This window comes from Macrobrachium nipponense, chromosome 2 (genome assembly GCF_015104395.2).
Source record: "Macrobrachium nipponense isolate FS-2020 chromosome 2, ASM1510439v2, whole genome shotgun sequence".
Classification (NCBI taxonomy): domain Eukaryota; kingdom Metazoa; phylum Arthropoda; class Malacostraca; order Decapoda; family Palaemonidae; genus Macrobrachium; species Macrobrachium nipponense.
The window spans coordinates 56,044,745-56,064,110 of record NC_087201.1 but is presented as its reverse complement, the minus strand read 5'-3'; the positions used below and the strand labels follow the sequence as shown (position 1 = coordinate 56,064,110).

At 37.4% G+C, this 19,366-nt stretch overlaps 1 protein-coding gene across 9 annotated transcripts in view; it reads right to left on the bottom strand.

Moving 5' to 3' along the window:
• Positions 1 to 4,908: 4,908 nt before the first annotated feature.
• LOC135220590 (uncharacterized) overlaps positions 4,909 to 19,366 on the bottom strand; it is a 483,303-nt gene continuing 468,845 nt past the window's right edge. For all 9 annotated transcript variants that reach the window (XM_064257855.1, XM_064257853.1, XM_064257857.1 and 6 more), the window contains 11 exons: positions 18,490 to 18,575; positions 16,838 to 16,984; positions 16,366 to 16,435; positions 16,080 to 16,181; positions 15,506 to 15,736; positions 9,238 to 9,434; positions 8,373 to 8,530; positions 7,601 to 7,791; positions 7,187 to 7,268; positions 6,571 to 6,680; positions 4,909 to 5,798 (listed from right to left, as the gene is read on the bottom strand). In XM_064257855.1, coding sequence (XP_064113925.1) covers positions 5,727 to 5,798; positions 6,571 to 6,680; positions 7,187 to 7,268; positions 7,601 to 7,791; positions 8,373 to 8,530; positions 9,238 to 9,434; positions 15,506 to 15,736; positions 16,080 to 16,181; positions 16,366 to 16,435; positions 16,838 to 16,984; positions 18,490 to 18,575 — 1,446 coding nt within the window. In that variant the 3' untranslated portion in view covers positions 4,909 to 5,726. The remainder of the gene's footprint in view (positions 5,799 to 6,570; positions 6,681 to 7,186; positions 7,269 to 7,600; positions 7,792 to 8,372; positions 8,531 to 9,237; positions 9,435 to 15,505; positions 15,737 to 16,079; positions 16,182 to 16,365; positions 16,436 to 16,837; positions 16,985 to 18,489; positions 18,576 to 19,366) is intronic.

The following is a 19,366-nucleotide window of genomic DNA, read 5'->3' as shown; positions in this document are numbered from 1 at the left end:
TATTGGTTCCATTCAGCTGTTGTTAAGTGATGTCTTGACTAGCACCAGACATACTAAGTATACCAGTTAGAGCTTTCATCTCACACAAAGTTGCCGGTTCTGATGTGACTTTCTTGCTTTAAATTTAGCTGCTTGTAAATTGATTTGAGAATTTGTATGCCTCATTGCTTCAGTGCACAATGACTCTCCCAAGAACAATTCAATTAAAGCCTCTGGTGTGTCAGCTGCTTCTGCAGCAGCTGTTGGTCCCTCATTGCAGCTATGGTCTGGATTGTGTAATCAACGTTTGCAGTGGTCTCGGTGGCTCTGTAACCCACCGATGACTATTACGTCCAGGCTGGTAATCTTTCCTGAAGGTATGAGGACATTCACCATTTACTTGGTCACCTTTCCTCTTGCATCTACCTGTGAAAGCTGAATATTTACTGAATGCAATACCCTACATTGGCGCACGCACAAAAGACTACTAGTAGAATGCTTCAAGGTGAGTATGTAATACGCGAGCTTCTGAAACCCTATATACGTTTATATATAGATATATATATATATATCATATATATATATATATATATATATATATATATATATGCACATGTAAAATATAAAATGACCTACATTATTGAAACACGTAAATGTCTTACTAATGACACCTAATATTCAACCAAACCTTCAGTGCTTATCCTAAAACACTTGAAACTATAAGTAACCTTGGGTATTAAGAGACCGCCGGCAAATGAACACTGAAGGTATCTTGGGGTCTTTGAGCCCCAGTTGAAAGAACACTGTAAGTATCTTGGTGTCTTTGAGATCCACACCATGTATACACTCATGTCACTCTGGGGTCTCCAAAACACCAACAAACTATCAGAGAGACAGTAGGGCTTGATATGTCTCAGTAATCAGTATACCTTTTACCTTCAAGGATTCAACTAGTAGTACTAATGACGTGAGAGCCCACAGCTCGCTTCTACTAAAAACACGGACTCTCAAGCACGTGAAACCAGATAAGGCTGGGATGTTTTGTGCCACAGGTTACCTTGATGGGTTAAATGAGTGTCGAAGGTACGCCATTTATCGAGAAATATATTGTACCCCAAAATAACTGTTGCATCAACTCTGAAGCTTCGTTACTTACAATTGTGTTCAACTTACCGACGAAATACGCCTTATAATGCTAAACATCTTAAACACCAAAACAGAAATTGAAAAAATAAAACTCTTAAAGCAATTGTCACAATTAAACAAAAAGTGAAGCTTTTCCCCTTTATTTCCAATGCAATGGATTATCATTTTAGTACCCAAGAGGAAATTTCTTGGTGTCCCGATTTGGCAGTTCACCACTGCCTGAAATTACTACACGCAGCTATGTTGCTGACTGCGCTTCTCTCCCTGTTATCCCATTCAATCCTGGGATACAAATTGACTTCTGTCAGTAAGAAGCCCCTGTCATTTAATCATACTTTTCAAACAAAAACCAATAAAGGTCAAAGTTAGGGTTTTCAATCATAAATCAATAAGGTTCAATATCCTACTGCAGCTTTGGTTTCTGAGCAACAGCCCGAGACTTAACCTGTTTTACTCTCTTACAAAAAGTGTGTATTTGCAACCACCTGGAGGCTACCCATTACAATATGGCCGCCTCCAAATACAATATGGTGTCCTGTTCCGATGACATTACATGGGGGTCCCCAGGGGCGCCACTTACCTGGATCCTCTGGGTAGTCAATTATCCTGTCACCCTATGGCACATACAACTTGAACAGCTATACCTACTGTCTGTGAAGAATGACGGTTTTCTTGAAGAACCTAGTCATAGGTATATGACCCTACCATTCACATTACTGTATCAGTTAACAATGCATTGACTGAGAATTGATAGCATCTTATACGATTTGAAATAATCAAAATCTTTCTAAAATAAATTCAGAGCCTTAATTGTAACAGAAGTTCAAAACTTCTGTACGCGGGTAAGGGTATTCCTTTATTGCCTGATAAAATGATTTGAGCAGTGCTGAGATGATTGTGCACCTCTCTATTGATCTGTTAATGATTGTGGTGTTTCAAAGCAGAACATAAGCAGCTGGATTAGCAAAACACCCCATTGATCTTTGTGTGCCTAGCTTTCCTCTCATGTTAAGATCTTAACCTCATTTCAGAATTCGTATGGGAGGAATGGAACGGGATGGAACATGGAACTTAGGCCATCAGCCAGGCACTTGGAAATTTCATACGGGAGAGCTTCATAGCAGCCTGCTTCAAGGTATATAGAAAAGCTCCCTTATTCAATATAACTTGGCCTGCTTGTTTGTCAATGATATCGACTATAGAATCGTCAGCGCTAGTTATTTGGATGTCTTAACTCTCAATCATTCAATTGGCAAGACACTGTTTACTAATCATTAATTTATTGTGAAGGTGCTACCACTCTTCTCTCTTTCAAATCTCCCTATCTGATCTGATTTTTCCCGTCTGGATTTGTTGGATGCAAGGTATATGTAATTTAGTGGCCTTTCACTGAGCACATGGATCCACTTCCTTTGGTTTCTAGACCGAATTCTTACCCGACGACCTTGGAAATCTCTCTGGATCATCAGCTGTTGCCACCATATCTCCTTCAGTGGAAATTTTCTTTTTCTGTGACCCAGCTGGTTGCCACCAAATGTACTTTACGTTGCAATTTTCCTCTTTTTCACTGCACTTGATAAGTATACTGTATAATTCTTTATCTTTTTGTTTACAACGATATAATAGAATTTACAGAATTTGTTCCAAAAAGAAATTCAAGCAACTTGCACATTAAACCTTCCACTTACAACTTAACAAAATAAAACTCCTCTGATTCTGGCAACCAACTAAATGTTACCAGAACGCCACTGAATGACAAGTTAGGAAGTTGTTTCAAAGCCTCTGCAATGGTAACCTGGCATCAGCCTTCTAGACAAGGGTAATCTACAGAAAAAGCTTAGGTCACTTGACATCTTACTTTGCTACCACAGCCTCCTACTGGAAAAAATTGACTTCTACAGTACTTCAGTATAAATTCAGAGCCTTGATTTTAACGGAACTAAAACAGACTGGTATACGAGTGGGTTATGGCCTGATTAGTGATGAGACTTTGTTGATCAGTTACAAGCAGCTATGAGTACTTATATTTATTTATGAATGCTTGCTGAACATTTTAAAGGGGCTGAATCACCGAAATCTTTAATGAGTCTTAGCTAGCCTAAAGTTTAGAAGACTTGTTATCCAAGCCCACAGAAATAAACAAGTTTTCATCACAATCTAGGCACAGACCATGGCCATCACCCTCTTTGGGTTTAGCTCTTTAACCTTGCCAATTTATTTTTAGCATAACTGGTATAAATATACTGACTTTATTATTTTAGCCTAACCTGGTCAACAATAATCTATGACAACAGGGTCTCGCATTCTATTGCTCTTAAAAAATGATCTACGGTAGTATAATTAACTTATAATAAATTAAGACAGATGCTTTGAACCTAAAAAAGCAATTCATGTAAACTATTCAGTATTACATCTAATCTTGTTGTCATTGCACTAATAAATTGTTTTAATACCTTCTTGAAACAGCCTGGGGGCAGATTCTCCGAGGACTTTAGGTCATTTACTAAATTAAATTCCTTACTTTGTACCTGAAGTTTCTATAAACTGGAGTGTGAGGCCCGAAATTCTATGCACAGACACTGATGAAAATAGCCGATGTTCTAGATCTATTTTCGGGAACGTCAATATCTTACAAAACTGTTAAGATATGCTGGAAGTAAACCCTCTTTTAAACATGTTTTATTAAAAGTAATTGCTGCCTCAGCTGCATTAATTTTATACAGGTTCTTCTCTATTTTTCTAATTATTGCTTTCTCATTGCTCACCAGTTTAAGCAACAATGAGAAAGCAATAATTAGAAAAATAGAGAAGAACCTGTATAAAATTAATGCAGCTGAGGCAGCAATTACTTTTAATAAAACTGTTAAGAATAACTTAGAAAGGAGGCTATGACGTCGACTTCCTAGAATTCTTCTCTCACACTGTCCTGGCTAATCTAAAAAGAAGGCTTTACAAAGGGGAGAGGGAGATCTAGTATGTCATGTCGACTTTCTAGAGTTATTCTATCAGACACCAATTTCCTGGAAATAAGTTTAGAGTATATGTATATATATATATATATATATATATATATATATATATATATATATATAGCAAATCCCACAGGAAAATGATAGTCAGAAATCCAAGCGCTTTCGTCTTTGTCAAGGAGTTAATTAACTCCTTGACAATGTCTGAGTAAAGACTAAAGCGCTTGGATTTCTGACTATCATTTTCCTGTGGGATTCGCTTATTTATGAAGTCACGTGCATCTATAGTGATTTTTTAAGCATATATATATATATATATATATATATATATATATATATATATATATATATATATATATAATGCAAGATCCCTGTCATTACTGCATAAATTTATGCAAGACTCCATCAATTGAGGTACATGGCCTCTGATATCGTGACGCCTTTTAAATAAAAAAAAAAAAATAATAAATCATTCTTATTGTCAAGATCAACGCCTATACAAGTGATGACTAGCACGTCAATCCTAACAATCTACACAGCGTATAATGCTGTATGAAACTCTCACCCGCGACCCAGGAAACCTTTAACCACGCCCTGGTGGTGGCCTGTGATGTTGGCACCTATGCTGGTGCCAGACGCACGATTATGGCCAACTTAACTTTTAAATAAAATCAAAACTATCGAGGGTAGAGGGTTGCAATTTCGCATGTTTGACGACTTGGAGGCTGAATGATTAACATATTCATTTGCAGCCCTCTAACCTCATTAGTTTTTAAGACCTGAGGACAGTCAGAAAATGTGGGGACAGACAGACAAAAAGGCATCTCAATAGTTTACTTAAGACAGAAAATTGAAATAATGAATATTCGGGCCATTTGATGTGAGAACAACTACTCATATACAACAGGATATGCACAAGTTTTAACTCGAGTGTTAATTACCCTTTTAAATTTGTTAACATGGCAACTGAACTTACATTCTTCATGAAGGATTTCGTTCCTCAACAGTCACTTACCATATGAATATCTAGTGACATTTAAAAATAAATTGATTTATGGTATTTTGGACCACTCTTTTATGTCCTGAAGTCTTTGTGATTTCTCATAAGTATTTTATTTTTGTTTTATCAAGGTTTTATTTTTTCAATTATTTTTGGAGTTTTCACACAATTCATTGTAATTAAAAAATAGGCGTGTCTTTTCCTTATATCTAATTTGTTCTTGGTGAATTCATGGAAAAACATTATTTATCAGGCCTTGATATTTAGTAATATCATTTCGGCTAACAATTCCTCCTTTAATATAGTTTTTCCTGAATCCTAGCTAAGCAGCAAGTAATTTTTTGTACTTAACAATTTCGTAGCTGCATACTCTGGTGAAATAGCATTCAGAATAAAAAAAAAAATGCTCTTTGTTAAATCTTTGCAATTCTATTTACAAACTACAGGAATTAAAGTTGCACCTTATTATACAATATATCAGTATTATCACACGTCCTTCTTCATTGCATATTACTAAATGTTTTCCTAGCATAAACACTCCAATAAAGATTATTTTGCCTTGGTTCTTGTGCGGAACAGCATCAAGAACAGTACATCTCGCAGGCCACCCATCGTTCTGCGGAGGCTCGATGTCACTGAAGCGTTATCCTCTGAATGGTATATTTTGGTTCGTTTCGCCATTTGTCCAAGTTGTCTATGAGGATCTGCCACAAAAGAAATGAATTAAATACTCGGCAAATTATAATGAGTTTTGTTTTAGACATAAGCAGAAAAACTCCTTATAAAGAATAATATGCTTGATTAGCATACTACTACTACTACTACTACTACTACTACTACTTACTACTACTACTACTAATAATAATAATAATAATAATAATAATAATAACAACAACAATAATAATAATAATAATAAAGTAAAGGAGACTCCAAGTCACTATGCAAATTTACACAGAGGACTAATCACTAAACTTTACAGGTCCTAGGTACTAATAAAGCTGCCAACATATCGCTTTTTGCGCTTTCCTCATCTTCAAAAGCGTTATGTATTTAATAACGTTTGCACTGTGTTCTCTGTCCACTACTTTTATAACAGAATCGTTGGAAATCTTAACTAAATCCTTAAATGATCAAATTACTCTTTAAACTTAATTATGTGCCACTACAGCATAACTAGCGTTTCGTAATTTGCTAAGAGTTTCAGCTCCAGTTTTCAGATCTCTTACAGTATGCAAACTGGAAAAATTAGACATGAAGCAAAATTTCTATTTTGAAATTTTCAACCTTAGGCGAACACTAACAAATTCAGAACACTGAACGAGGTATGAGAGCAGTGTCACATTCTTCAGCTATCTGAACGGAAGATTAGATCATAAGAGACATAAAATGTCTTCGTAGTACAGCAATAATTTTCATCTGTCAATTTTGAATGCCTAGTTCCACTAGTTCATCAAGATCTACTTTCCTAATACTTACGTCAGAAGTTATGTCTCCCAATGTTATGTTGAAGATCTTTGCAAAGAAGAATATCTCGGCCTCCAAGGATTTCTTCTTGTTTTCACTTCGGATGAATTCATGACCTTCCCCTGAAGATTTCAGAAACATGAAGAGGAAATCAGTACATTCCCGTGCACTCAACAGTGATTCAAAGAGTAACAACAAGCATGGTGAAAGCAATACAATGAGGTGGTGATAATTCTTCAAGAAAATAAGTCACTTACAGCACTGTTAGTATTTATTCCCATTAGAATGATGATGATTCGGGTTAAAGCGATTTTCGGCTTACAGCGCCCTGCCGAGAATGGAACCACCGCCGTAACCCGGCAGTTTTGGTAGTCAGGGTAAACCATTACTGGTCATTAGAAATTTTATTCAGAATGAACGTAAAGTGCCCAACACCACAAGCAACAAGTGACTCAGCAGTTACTAAACACAGTGGTAAACAGAAGAAGAGAATGAAGTTGAAAGATCTCAATACCTATCAATGATGAAAACAAGCAATTAAACAATGAACAATTCAACAGAATGACTGAACAGGATTAAGTTGCTTATTAATCTGAAAAAAAACAAGGAATACCGTATGTGGTCTCACCTTCGAACAAGAGAAAAGCGGTAGGAAGTCCCTTTCCCTTGACTAATTCATACATTCCACGGGCTTGGCTTGGTGGAACGATCTGTCCAAAAGTAAAACGATAGAAATCCATCAATATCTGCCCTTTCTTCTTCCATGGCAGCACATGCGCACTCGATGTAAGCACGAACGTATATTAAAGATATTGAGAAACACTGCACACATACCTAAATGCAAAATCTAAAAAATCAAATATTATGATCTCCTACAAAACTTGAATCCAAACCACAAAATACTACTGGCAGCGCAAGTACGTAATTTAACAAAATTAAAAATCATACAGAAAAAACTTTTTGTGACAACATAAGTATCACAAAGATGATTTAACAATTGCAGAAAAGAGATAAGTTCAATAAACCCCTCTCTTTTATTCACCTTATCATCAGTTCCCTGGAAGAATATCATGGGAACATCGAGTTTCTCCGAGTTCTTCAGTGGAGATCGGGCGACATATCTCTCCTTGTACTCCTCCATCTTCCCTATGAGACCCTCCATGTACTGGCTCTCGAATTTATGCGTGTCTGCCGCCAGAAGTTCAAGGTCCGAAATGCCAGAGTAACTCGCACCTAACAAGATGAATCAGAATGCCCATAAACCTTACATTATGGTGACTTACGTTTTGAAATTGACTGTACATGCATATACACTAGAAACGTAGCTCCATAATGGTGCTTCGAGTAGGCTTTCCTTCGCTTGCTAAAGCAGAATATTTTTATTGGAATAAAGACCAGAAATTCTCAGATGTTTAGCAGAATTTATTCTTGATTTGATTTCCCTTACGACAGTTTGGTCTGATGAAATGGCACGAGAACCGTTTCGCTATTCAGCGCCGTGAAAGATTGGTTTAAACTTAAGCTGAATAAAGTAATTACTTACAATGCAGTGTACAAAAACGATTGAATATTAAAAAAATAACATCTTTTAAATGTCATGACATTATTAACATGATAATTATTTAAAACCTATTCTAAATTGGAACCTGAAATTTGATTCGGCCTCCTCTCATCCAGATGTGATTTGTTGTCATACTGCAAGAGAGAGAGAGAGAGAGAGAGAGAGAGAGAGAGAGAGAGAGAGAGAGAGAGAGAGAATTTCAACACGAAACTTGTCTTCTAATAAAACTCCTAGTTTCACTACGTTTACTAACCAGCCTTGAAAGGTGAGCCGGTGACAGTCAAAGCCGAGAGGGTGGTGTAGCCTCCAGCAGAATGGCCATCTATGCACAGCATATTCCGGTCGACGAGCCCTTCCTTCACCAGGTACTCTGAGCCCGCGACCACATCAGCCACATCATACACTCCCCACCTCAAAAACATCAATCACAATTGTAACGAAAAGACAACACCATCAAGTAGCTATGATAATTTTTATATTTTTTTCTGTACCGGGTATAACGATGATACAAATACATAAATAGGACAGTCCTTGCCTTTAAGTATTGTTTCCTCTTTGGCCACATTTCTTACTTCAGACTTCAGAGGTATGTAGGTAAAATATGCCTTACTAACAAAGGCAGGAGTTAAGTTTAGCCGTTACAAATTTAAATCAGTTGCGGGTCTCAAGTATGGGAACGGTAGGTACCGTACTGTATACTGGAATTCACGAGTCCACTGCTTTAAAGGGACCTCTGCCCCCTTTCCGTGGCCTAAGGCAAACAAATGTAAGCTATTTCAATGTGCACTGGCATTTTACTTTGTGATAGAATGCTGTAGCGATATTTTCATGCAGATGTTTCTCATAATTACAAAAATGTTTCTGGGTAAAAAAGGGAAAAATTAACTCGTCTGAAACGTACTCTTCCTAAAATGGGTCACGTTAGGGTTATACTTAAAGTGCTTCTCTGAATAAAATGATTATATACGAATAAATAATACGATGGAAATCAAGCTATATTAATACATAAAAAACTTGGCTTTCTTTAGAAAAATTGGGTAGATGGTTTTTCTTTAATAAGTTCCCCTGTTTGATAAGGTGTTTTTACAGAATGGGCCAGAGGGCTAATGAAGACTTACATTTCATGGAGTTTGTTCCTGTAGAGAGTTCCGTACCCGGTACTCCCCCTATAGTCGACATCCAAAATAGCAAATCCTCTGGAAGTAAAGAATTGGTACATAAGGTTGATAACCCTCGAAGCTGCAGCCGTTGGTCCTCCATGAGCCTTGACCAATAAAGGTGGCTTTGTGCCGGCAGGAGCTGTATAATCCTTGTTCTGAAAACAGAAAATATCGCCGTCCGTCACGAACTTATTTACATAATAAAAAAAGTTTGCATTACAGACGAAGGCAGTTTTCTATAACATGATCAGTCACTGGTTGACATAAAGGGATACTCGAATGATGGAATTCACCTATGATAATAAGCCTCTACAATTTTTTTTCTCTCTCTCTAGTCTCAGTGGGCAACACCATAATACTGAACCTTCAGGCAGTACTTGACCCAGAACTATATGAGTCTGTGATACAAGACCTAGAATGGAAAGAGGTTGTACAGGCACAAAAAAATGTTTTTGGATCGCTGACTTTTAGAAAATGATGGGCAAATTGAAAGATGACTAATTTGAGGCAAAAACTCACCAACAAGTATACCGAAAGGCACTGATCTGGAACCTATATCATAGTTTATGAATAAAATGACAGTAACTCCTGTTTACATGATGTAGCAGCTTTCCAACGTTATAGGTAAAATGTTTTAGATAACATACCCGAAATAAAAGTGGAAATTGAAATTGAAAGGTTAAACAGAAAACACATTTAGTAGGTCGAAACAGAAACTGCTAATGGTTTTATTTCAAAGCAGTAAAGAAGCGATAAACCTTCAAGAAATAATTATGAACTCCTTAATATGAGAAAGAGATACTAAATATTGTAAGATATGTTAATTATCACCTAAAAAATATAGCTCAAAACACAACACTGCAACACAATTAGCTAATCACAAGATTCGACTTACGCAAACACTATTCTTTTAAACCTGAATAGGTGCAACGGGTTGTGTGCGACCCGAGGCGTTTCAAAAAACATGTTTTTTCCCACAAAGTATCACTTGTGTCGAATCTGGGTGTGATCGACCTGCATGCGGTCACTTGTCTACAAGGTCACAGTCATGTGCAGAGCCTCCTATGTCAGCCACAAGTGCTTCCTCCTTTTCTGAGAATCGCTCGGGTCGAGGTCGACCTGCACGCACCTTTACGAGGTAGGTGATTGAAAAGCAAAGTTATTACGTAACCATTTCTCACTGAACAGTTTGCATAGTCATGTGTCTTTGTTGTGTTGGAAAATCTGGATGGATGGTGTATCTATGTTGTGTATGACCTTGGGAGTGGCTGAGATGCCATATATCACCATGTGGTCCATTTTTCTTCATGTGCCAATTTCTGTTTTTTTTGCAAAAAGCAAAGAATTTAGGTAAACCTCGCATATTGAACAGTGTTCATGCTAGTAGTGTCTGTAATGTTGGAATATGTCGGAGGATGATGTATCTATTATATGAATGCCTTTGTTCATGGCTGACATGCCGTATGTGGCCATACGTTCCATTCCCCTTTGAGTGCCAATTTCTGTTTTTTTTTTTTTTTTTTTTTCTTTTTTTTTTTTTTTGCCTTCGAGTACTCATTTCTAATGTTTTGCTTTTTTTTTTCTTTTAGTTATCAGCAATGGCCTCGAAAAGACAGAGACCTTTGGGTGAAGATGCTATCAGTGCACCTCTCTATGCATTAGAAAGTGACGTTGAGGACAACCTGGAGGTTGAGTCTGAAGGTGAGTAGGAGGAGGCAGCCACCATCTTTGTGGAGGAGGAGGATGTAGATGACCTGGATGAGGAACAAGCTGTGTTGGAGGGAGATGAGGAGAGGGAAGAGGAGGCTGTACCTCTTGACCTCTCCCAGGGGATGGGGACGATGCTGACGGGGAGGGGGGGGAGTCATTGGGGGTTAGTGGGGCTGTGCCAGTTGTTGTTACTACAACAACAACAACAACTGCCACCACACCTACACCTGGACTGTCAACCTCTCGGGATGAGGAAGCACTCTCCCAGGTCGAGATTAGGAGCTGGAAGAGGAGGAGGAGTGACCTCCAGCCAGCCAAGGGTGCTCCTGCCCTTTTGAGGAGTAATTATCATCATAAGGACAATGTTGCCCTCAGGGACATGGACCTGAGGGAACTGAAGGCGTTCGTTCATTGGAATTCCAATAATGTTGGCAGTGAAGTCAGACAATTACACCACAATGAGTGACATGTGGGACCTTCCAGAGGGCAATCCTTTGTACCGGACTATGAGTGAGCATTGTTTTGCCCTGCTGACAAGAGTTCTTTGTTTTGACGATTCAGCCACCTGAGCAGAGCGGGCGAAGACAGATCGTCTTGCCCCAGTCCGAAAAATCTTCGACCATGTGGTGGCTAATTGCAAGAGGAATTACTCCCCAGGGCCCCAACTCATCATTGACGAACAGCTTGTCCCATTTAGGGGCTGCTGTCCCTTCAGGTTGTACATCCCCAGTAAGCCAGCCAAGTAAGTTCACAGATTTACATTTCGTTTTTTTTTCATGTAATTGTTTTTATTTATTTATAATTGTTTCTTTGATTATATATGTTCTTATAGGAATAAGAATTGAAATATGATATTTTGTGTGTATAAAATATAAAATATGTTATCTGTATCTATCTATCTATCTATATCTATATATATAATATATATAATATATATATTTATATATAATATACTATATATATATTTATATATATATATATATATATATATATATATATATATATATATATATACATACTGACTTTATTTTATTTTACTTTTTATTTGATATAATTTAACTATTTTAGGTACTAATGCTATTCTCTCTTCCTATAGGTACGGCATCAAGCTTGTGTTGGCATGTGATGCCGATTTGCATTACATGTGTAATGTAGATTGCTTACTTGGAGAAGGACACAGTCAGGGTGTCGAGAGGACAGACGTTAGGAGAAGTGTTCACGACGGAGCTTGTGCGACCTTTTCGCTGAAGGGGCCGCACAGTGACGACGGATAACTTCTTCACGACGTTACCACTCGCCTTGGCACTCGCTGACGATGGCATGTATTTGTGTGGCACCATTCGACAGAAACTTTATATTTCTAAGGAACTTTCTGAGAAGGTGCTTTCCGTCAAGGACTCAGTTGCCGTGTTCAATTACGAACACAATTTGACTCTTCAGTGTCAGCAAGTCCCCTGGACTAAAAAGGTGATGCTGTTGAGTTCCCTGCATCATGATCCGTCTGAGATTGAGAGAAGGGAGACGGACATTCAGATGTTCTATAATGCCACAAATACATCAAATTGTGTTCGTAAGACACGACGCTGGCCACTTTGTCTTTTCTACGGGATATTGAATATAATTATGGTTAATTCTTATATTCTCTATTCGTCCCTGCCATCGTCAAAGAGTATGGCAAGGCGGAGGTTCCTCAAGGAGATCGCCCTTGAATTTTGTGCTCCCCTTGTAAGCCATTGGTATTACACGTTGACCAACTTGTCCAGGCCCTCCGTGTGCTGATGGTGAATACGTTCAGGCTGGCTGAGCTGAAACATAGACCTCTTCCTGCTGTTGGCCACATCAAGCTGCCCAAGCGTGTTCGCTGCCAAAGCTACCCATCTACAGAAGACTGCAAGACAAACACGGCATGTTTGCAGTGCAACGGGCCCATCTGCCTGCAGCATCAAACTGTCCTGTGTCCAAAGTGTGTGTCTACTATGTAGGTACGTTACATCATGGGTTTTTTTTTTTACTACTTGTTTGCATAAATACTATAATTTTAATATTTACAAAATATATATCATCCATTTTTTACTTAAAATATTGCAATAATTTTTCATTTTTGTCGACATTATTTCTAAATTTTCGAAATTATTCCCTTTCGAAAATTTTCTTTTTGGTCAGATTTTTATTATAGCTGCAAAATAATGTTCGAACATCCAGCAAGCCACCATAAAAGTTTCATGCACATCCACGAAAAATGAGATAACTAAATAACACCTCGAAATTGACATACCCTTCCTCCATTTCAGGTAGCAAATTTGACCTTAGCACTTGGCGTGGTCAGGGGCCATTTTGCGGACATACCAGAGAGGTAAGTTGCCATATCGCTATATATTCTTGTTTTCTATAAAATTTGTGATATTCTGGTAGATATCCATGCATAAATATTATATTTTATACTAATTACAACGATTTTTATAAGAAATTTTCCTGGTGAAACTAGGAGGTCAACAAATGACCTTTACATTGGAATGAGTTTTTGGGTCAGATCTTTTTTTTATTGCTGCAAAATAATGATCAAATTTGCCATATCTCTATATATTCTTGTTCTATATAGAATTTGTGGCATTCTGGTAGATTTTCATGCATAAATATCATATCTTATAATAGTCTCAACGATTTTTATAAGAAATTTTCATGGTGAAACTAGGAGGCCAAAAAATGACCTTTAGATTTGGCCCCTGATATAACAGCAAATAACATGTATGCATTTTTTTTTTTTTACATAATTCCGTTCTAGGATATGAGTTTATTCTATAAAAAAAATTAGCCACTTCCTACTTCATTTAGGCACCAAAAAAAAAAAAAAGTTAATTTTTTATTTTTTTTAACTTACCCTTTTCTTCCCCTTTTTCAGATTTTGACCTCTATGGGTCCGACACCTTCTCTGGCAGTCACATATTGTAAATAGTAGATTTAGGAAGGATTCTCTCAATTTTTGTGTGTATACAGGCTATTTTGTATTGGCCTATCAATTTAGATAACTAATCTAGTATTAATGAACCCACTCTCCCTCGAGTGATAGTTCCACGCCCAATGTTTTGATCTACATAGCAATAATAAGTAGGAAATCTTGGGCCATGTACCAAATCAAATTGGCTATAAGTAGCAGCATGGGTCAATATACATATATGGAGCAAAGGTGCAACAAATGGACCCATGATTCCACGACACCCAAAAATGGACCCATGATTCCACGACACCCAAACAATTCGGGGAACTGGCCTAGGAACTAAAGATGTGTGAAAGCACAGAGATACTTTTGAAAAACAAAAGAAATAGTATATATTGAAAAAGCTACGAAACAGGACAAATCTTATACGAAAACCAAAAGTAATAACTGACAAATAAAATGGGGAATACCTGACAGACCAACTAAAGGCGTACGCGGGTTTCTAAAAATGAAAAGAGGAAGGTCAGGAAAGCGTCAAACTTACGCAAACGCAAGGAAAGACCAGCAAATTTGCCAACGGAAAACGTCCATCATGAAAGGGGAGGTTGGAGTTGCCCTTTGAAATCGGGAGCGTCTTGATTTCTTTTGATCATCATAACGGAATTCCATGAAATTAGACACATTATCACTTCTTCATTTCACATCTTCCTTAAGTTTTCATGTACTAATATTATGGCGTGATAACAACTGTCAATTTTGAGGCTGGAAGTTCAGACGAACTTTCTCCTTTCCCTAGATGGATGGATGTAACTTGGACACTAACACATACATACATACATAAAGACTTACACATACACACACACTCATATATATACATACATACATACGCATGTATTTGTGTGTGCAAAGCTCTTCCCCTGTCTTTTAAATTTTAATCATTACTCAGATTCTCATACGTAAGAGCGCACCGAATATAATATATATATATATATATATATATATATATATATATATATATATATATATATATATATATATATATATATATAAACTCAAGGTTTCCAAATAAGCTTTATACCCGTCAATATTAGTGAAAAACTACACTTAGCTTGCACTGAAATTTAGATGATGTTCATTACGATCTTAACTTCCCACCATACTAGTTCTTCAAAACACGAATGCTTTACCTGCTGTAATAATGACGGCACTCGCTCAAGCATACAAGAAAATACCATGAAGGAGACGTAAATCGACGCTGGTACTAGAATTTTCAATTTTCTCAGAATCAATATTAAGGTGTTGATCGGGATGAGGATTCATAAAATTTCATGTTCAGTGCATCACAACTTAACTTTGATCAAAACATTAAGTTGCCCATCTAGTCAGGATTGATTTAAAGAGAACCTGTGACAGTAATGTAGAATTTGCAGTAAAAATGAACCGCTCATTTTAAAATTTGGCGGCAATAATAAAGTCCCATATACGACATATGTCAAAAACACCATTCGGTTTAGAACTAAGTCATCCGAAACTAAGATGAATGTGTATACTAGGAGTAAACTATAAATATTACTAACAAACCTTTGGCAAATAGAGATATCCGTAAGCAAAGTCGCCTTGCGTTGTAGGAAACTGGAATTGCTTCGCTATCGAAATGTATCCAGGATCGACCGAGGGGGTAGAGGGCAACGATGGAGAGGGGGCTGCGTCTGCATCCCTTAGATGCTGCTGCAGGTTCCTCACTGCTCCTGTATCCAGGTCGACTTCGATCAGTCTGAAAGGTCTCATTTCGTCTCCTGCCACGACGTACACCTGTTGATTGACGAACACGTTTACAACAAATGCGAGTAGTAGTGCTTTTAACTATGACTAACGAACAGCTTTCATAGTAGTTAACTATTGGTGGATATTTTGGTTTATTGTCTACAATGAACTGAAATGTGGCTCAACCAATAAAATGAAAATTATGATTGCATAATAAACTATGCAATTTCTGAGCAGATTACATAATAATGCATTTCAAGTGGTGTTAAGACCTGATTGCATACCTCGGCATTTTGCAACCAATTAAGTCCCATTCTTTGAACAACTGCAGCATCATGCTGTCAAAGTGCCACTGTCAAGTTACAGTAGTCAACTTCTAAATTGAACTTACTTTTTTGCCGTCCAGAGCGTAAGCAACACCGAGACTGTAAGTTGAGTATCCAGTATGGAGGATTCTCTTTTCGAGTTTGATCGAGTCAATCACCGTCAGATCCTACGGATATGGAAAAGTGTTGCCATTTCACTCACCAGCACTAACATCTAGGTTGATTTCACATAAAGAACAAGAATGCCGAAACTCGTAATATGCTGGGTGTTTTCAACACTACATTATCCGAAACTTAAAAAAGACATCTTATACAACAGAATAATATCAATATTAAGTCAAGTAAACTTACATTTCCACAAATGGCTACCACTTCGTTATATCCAATACGAGGATGCACGTCATAGGCCTGGCGACCAAAACTGAGAAAGATATTAGTACGTACTTACTTTTAGTCAATATAAAGGGTAAGTACATCAATCTTATAATATTGTCGGATGATTTTTTTCTTAATCGTGATTCACCTTGAAGGTCCTTCCCGATGTCTGTACAAATCGAAGCTCAAATTTCATAAAGACAGTATTCCATAGGCTAATAGTTAAAAAGTGGAGCTAATAGAATGAATTCCTTTGAACAAATGACACAGAGACGATTTGCAAAGATATAATGCTATCTTAAGAAAATTTCATTATTCAACTAATATAAGAAATAACTGGAAAAAGTGCAAATAGACATGAATACATATACCAAACAAGCAACGATATATTCATTAACTTCTAGGCACTGAAGGACACGAACAAAATCTTCCCGCGCCTCCTACTCACTACCACATGGGCCAGCCAACTTCCTGTGACTGGTTGGTGAGGTTGATCTCGAAGCCTCTTTTGTTCACCTTGTACAGATTCCACCAACCGGTGGAGTCATGCACGTAGAACATCTCGTTGTTCTGGTTGAACGAAGGCGTCATCATGCTGTTGAGAGAGAAAATTCCGTGAATGTAAAATCTTCTCAGCTTAGGCAACCACGCTGCGTGAGCACCATGGACTGGGGTATTCAATGGACTCACTTATCAAAATGTTGATTGAAACAAAAGCGAGTGCAAAATATCTTGGATCGTTAAACCTTTGTCTGGAGGAACTTCCTATTCCTTCAACGTGCCTTTACGGTTTATTTGCCCTCACCTGTCAAAATCTTTTCATACTCTGGTACCCGTATAAGGCACTGAGCAAACTTAAAAGCCGACAAAGAGAAACATGAAATATCTCTGCATGAAATAAAGGGGGTCTAAGCATAAGGAAGAATGTTCTGATCTTACATCGTCTGTAGGTCCAGAGGATTTGAAAGGTAACGAAAACTTAAAAAAACATAAGCCTAAATGATTTTGAGGAATTGCCATTTTACTAGTAACAACAGTTCATTCCTGCCATGAAATGATTTCTTTCCAGACCTGAATATACTCGAGAGTTCTAAGTGGTTATAAAGACCTCTCCCAGGCTACACAGTAGCAAAGTACAGGGTCAAATAGATATCAGTAAATTTAGCTGCGCTTTGAAGACGAAAAATTTTGGCCATTCAGAGAGAGAGAGAGAGAGAGAGAGAGAGAGAGAGAGAGAGAGAGAGAGAGAGAGAGAGAGAGAGAGAGAGAGAGAGCTAAAAGATTTTCATAATAAAATCATTCTAGTTTCCACAGTAATTTGAAAAAAAAATTAAGGCTCCTTTACAATTATTGTTATTTATCAGAAATATAAGCACACTATAGACATGCACTTACTTTCATTTAAGATCAAAAGACTCGGTCGTTATTTGCTTTGTAAGTTATGCTCTCTGAATAAACAGTTTTCAGTCATGAAATAATTTGCCTCTACTCTTGCAAGTACTTCTCCTATATTTTAATGGGGTTGTTTTTAGCTTAATGTCGGCAAATACCATAAAATGTTAGTCAGACTTCTAAATCTAATGAAAGGAAGTCTAAAGCGGTTCTTGAGAAACTAGCAATGCAGATGCAATAATGATTTGCGTTGCTAATCACCTTTTCCTCCGAGTACTCTCTAGCTTTGTCACGATTCACTAATTACTTAAAATAAAGATTTTTTTTTTTTTAACAGTTGTCCTATATCATATTATAGGGCTAATCTCCTCAAAACAAGCATCTCTGCGCACCAAACGCGCGTATACAAGAAACACCATAGGTCGCCCATCTTTTGTACATATATTATCAGTCACGGCAAAGTTATGTTAAATGTATCATTATTACCGCATGCATTACAATGTCAGTATTTCGGTTATATGTATCAAAACTTCATTCGTATCTTGTTCGCTACAGTATCTCACACACACATAATATATATTACCAATACCCAGGTCAGCACACTGAGTCAGGATACCAGGATCGTCATTTAGATTTCAACTTGCATTCATAAATTCACAAGACCTCGAAATGTTTCAATAAACAGCTCATACTGCGAAGTGGCATTACCTCCCATGCTGAAAGTACTTGACGATGGTAAGTCTCCCTTTATCATCTACGATCTCCGCGACGAACATACGAGTTTCTGTCCAAGGCTGAAAGTCAAATATAAAGACAAATTTTATATCTCATGTTACAAGATACCATTCACGAAACAAAATTCTTAAATTCGTTTAAATAATAAAATTTTCATTGAAACGCAGTTGGTGATTTTGTAACGCAAACGAGAAAGAGAAGCAACAATATTGGTCCTTCAAAAGGCTTGGAAATAAGAAAGATACGAATTCGAGTTTTCATATGACGTTGTTATGTAAAACCAAAGAGAGACCAGACTAAGTGGGTCCTGAGAGAGACCAGCTAATGTTTTATACACTAACATACGCTGATGTTTACGACCCCGTGGGAGGAGTGTAAGAATACATCCACCGTAGGTCCTACGTGTCGTAAAAGGCGACTAAAAGGACAGCCACTGCCTTGCAGTCTTACTTTTAATAAAAGGCTAGGCCCACCGCCAATAATTGGAGACTGCTGCCTTCCAGTCTTACTTTTTAGCCAATAACTGTAGTTGATGACAGCAAGGGCATGCGGTCGTAAAAACCTCCTTTGCCAAACAATAAACCATGTCTGGTGATGCCTTTGATAGAAGGCAGTGGGGAAGGCGTATCAGGCAACCGACCCTTTAATATAGGGCTAACGATGGGAAAGAAGATACATTTGATATTTATCTTGATGCAGGGTAAGCCTAAGAACTATATATGTCGGGTAAATATTTTACGTTTTGAAAACAATTCATTGTATTAAATTGAAATCTCGAAAGTCTTAGGCAGGAATGTTTGATTTACTTGATTTTTTTTTCTTTTTCACTGTTGGATAATTCGGGATTCCA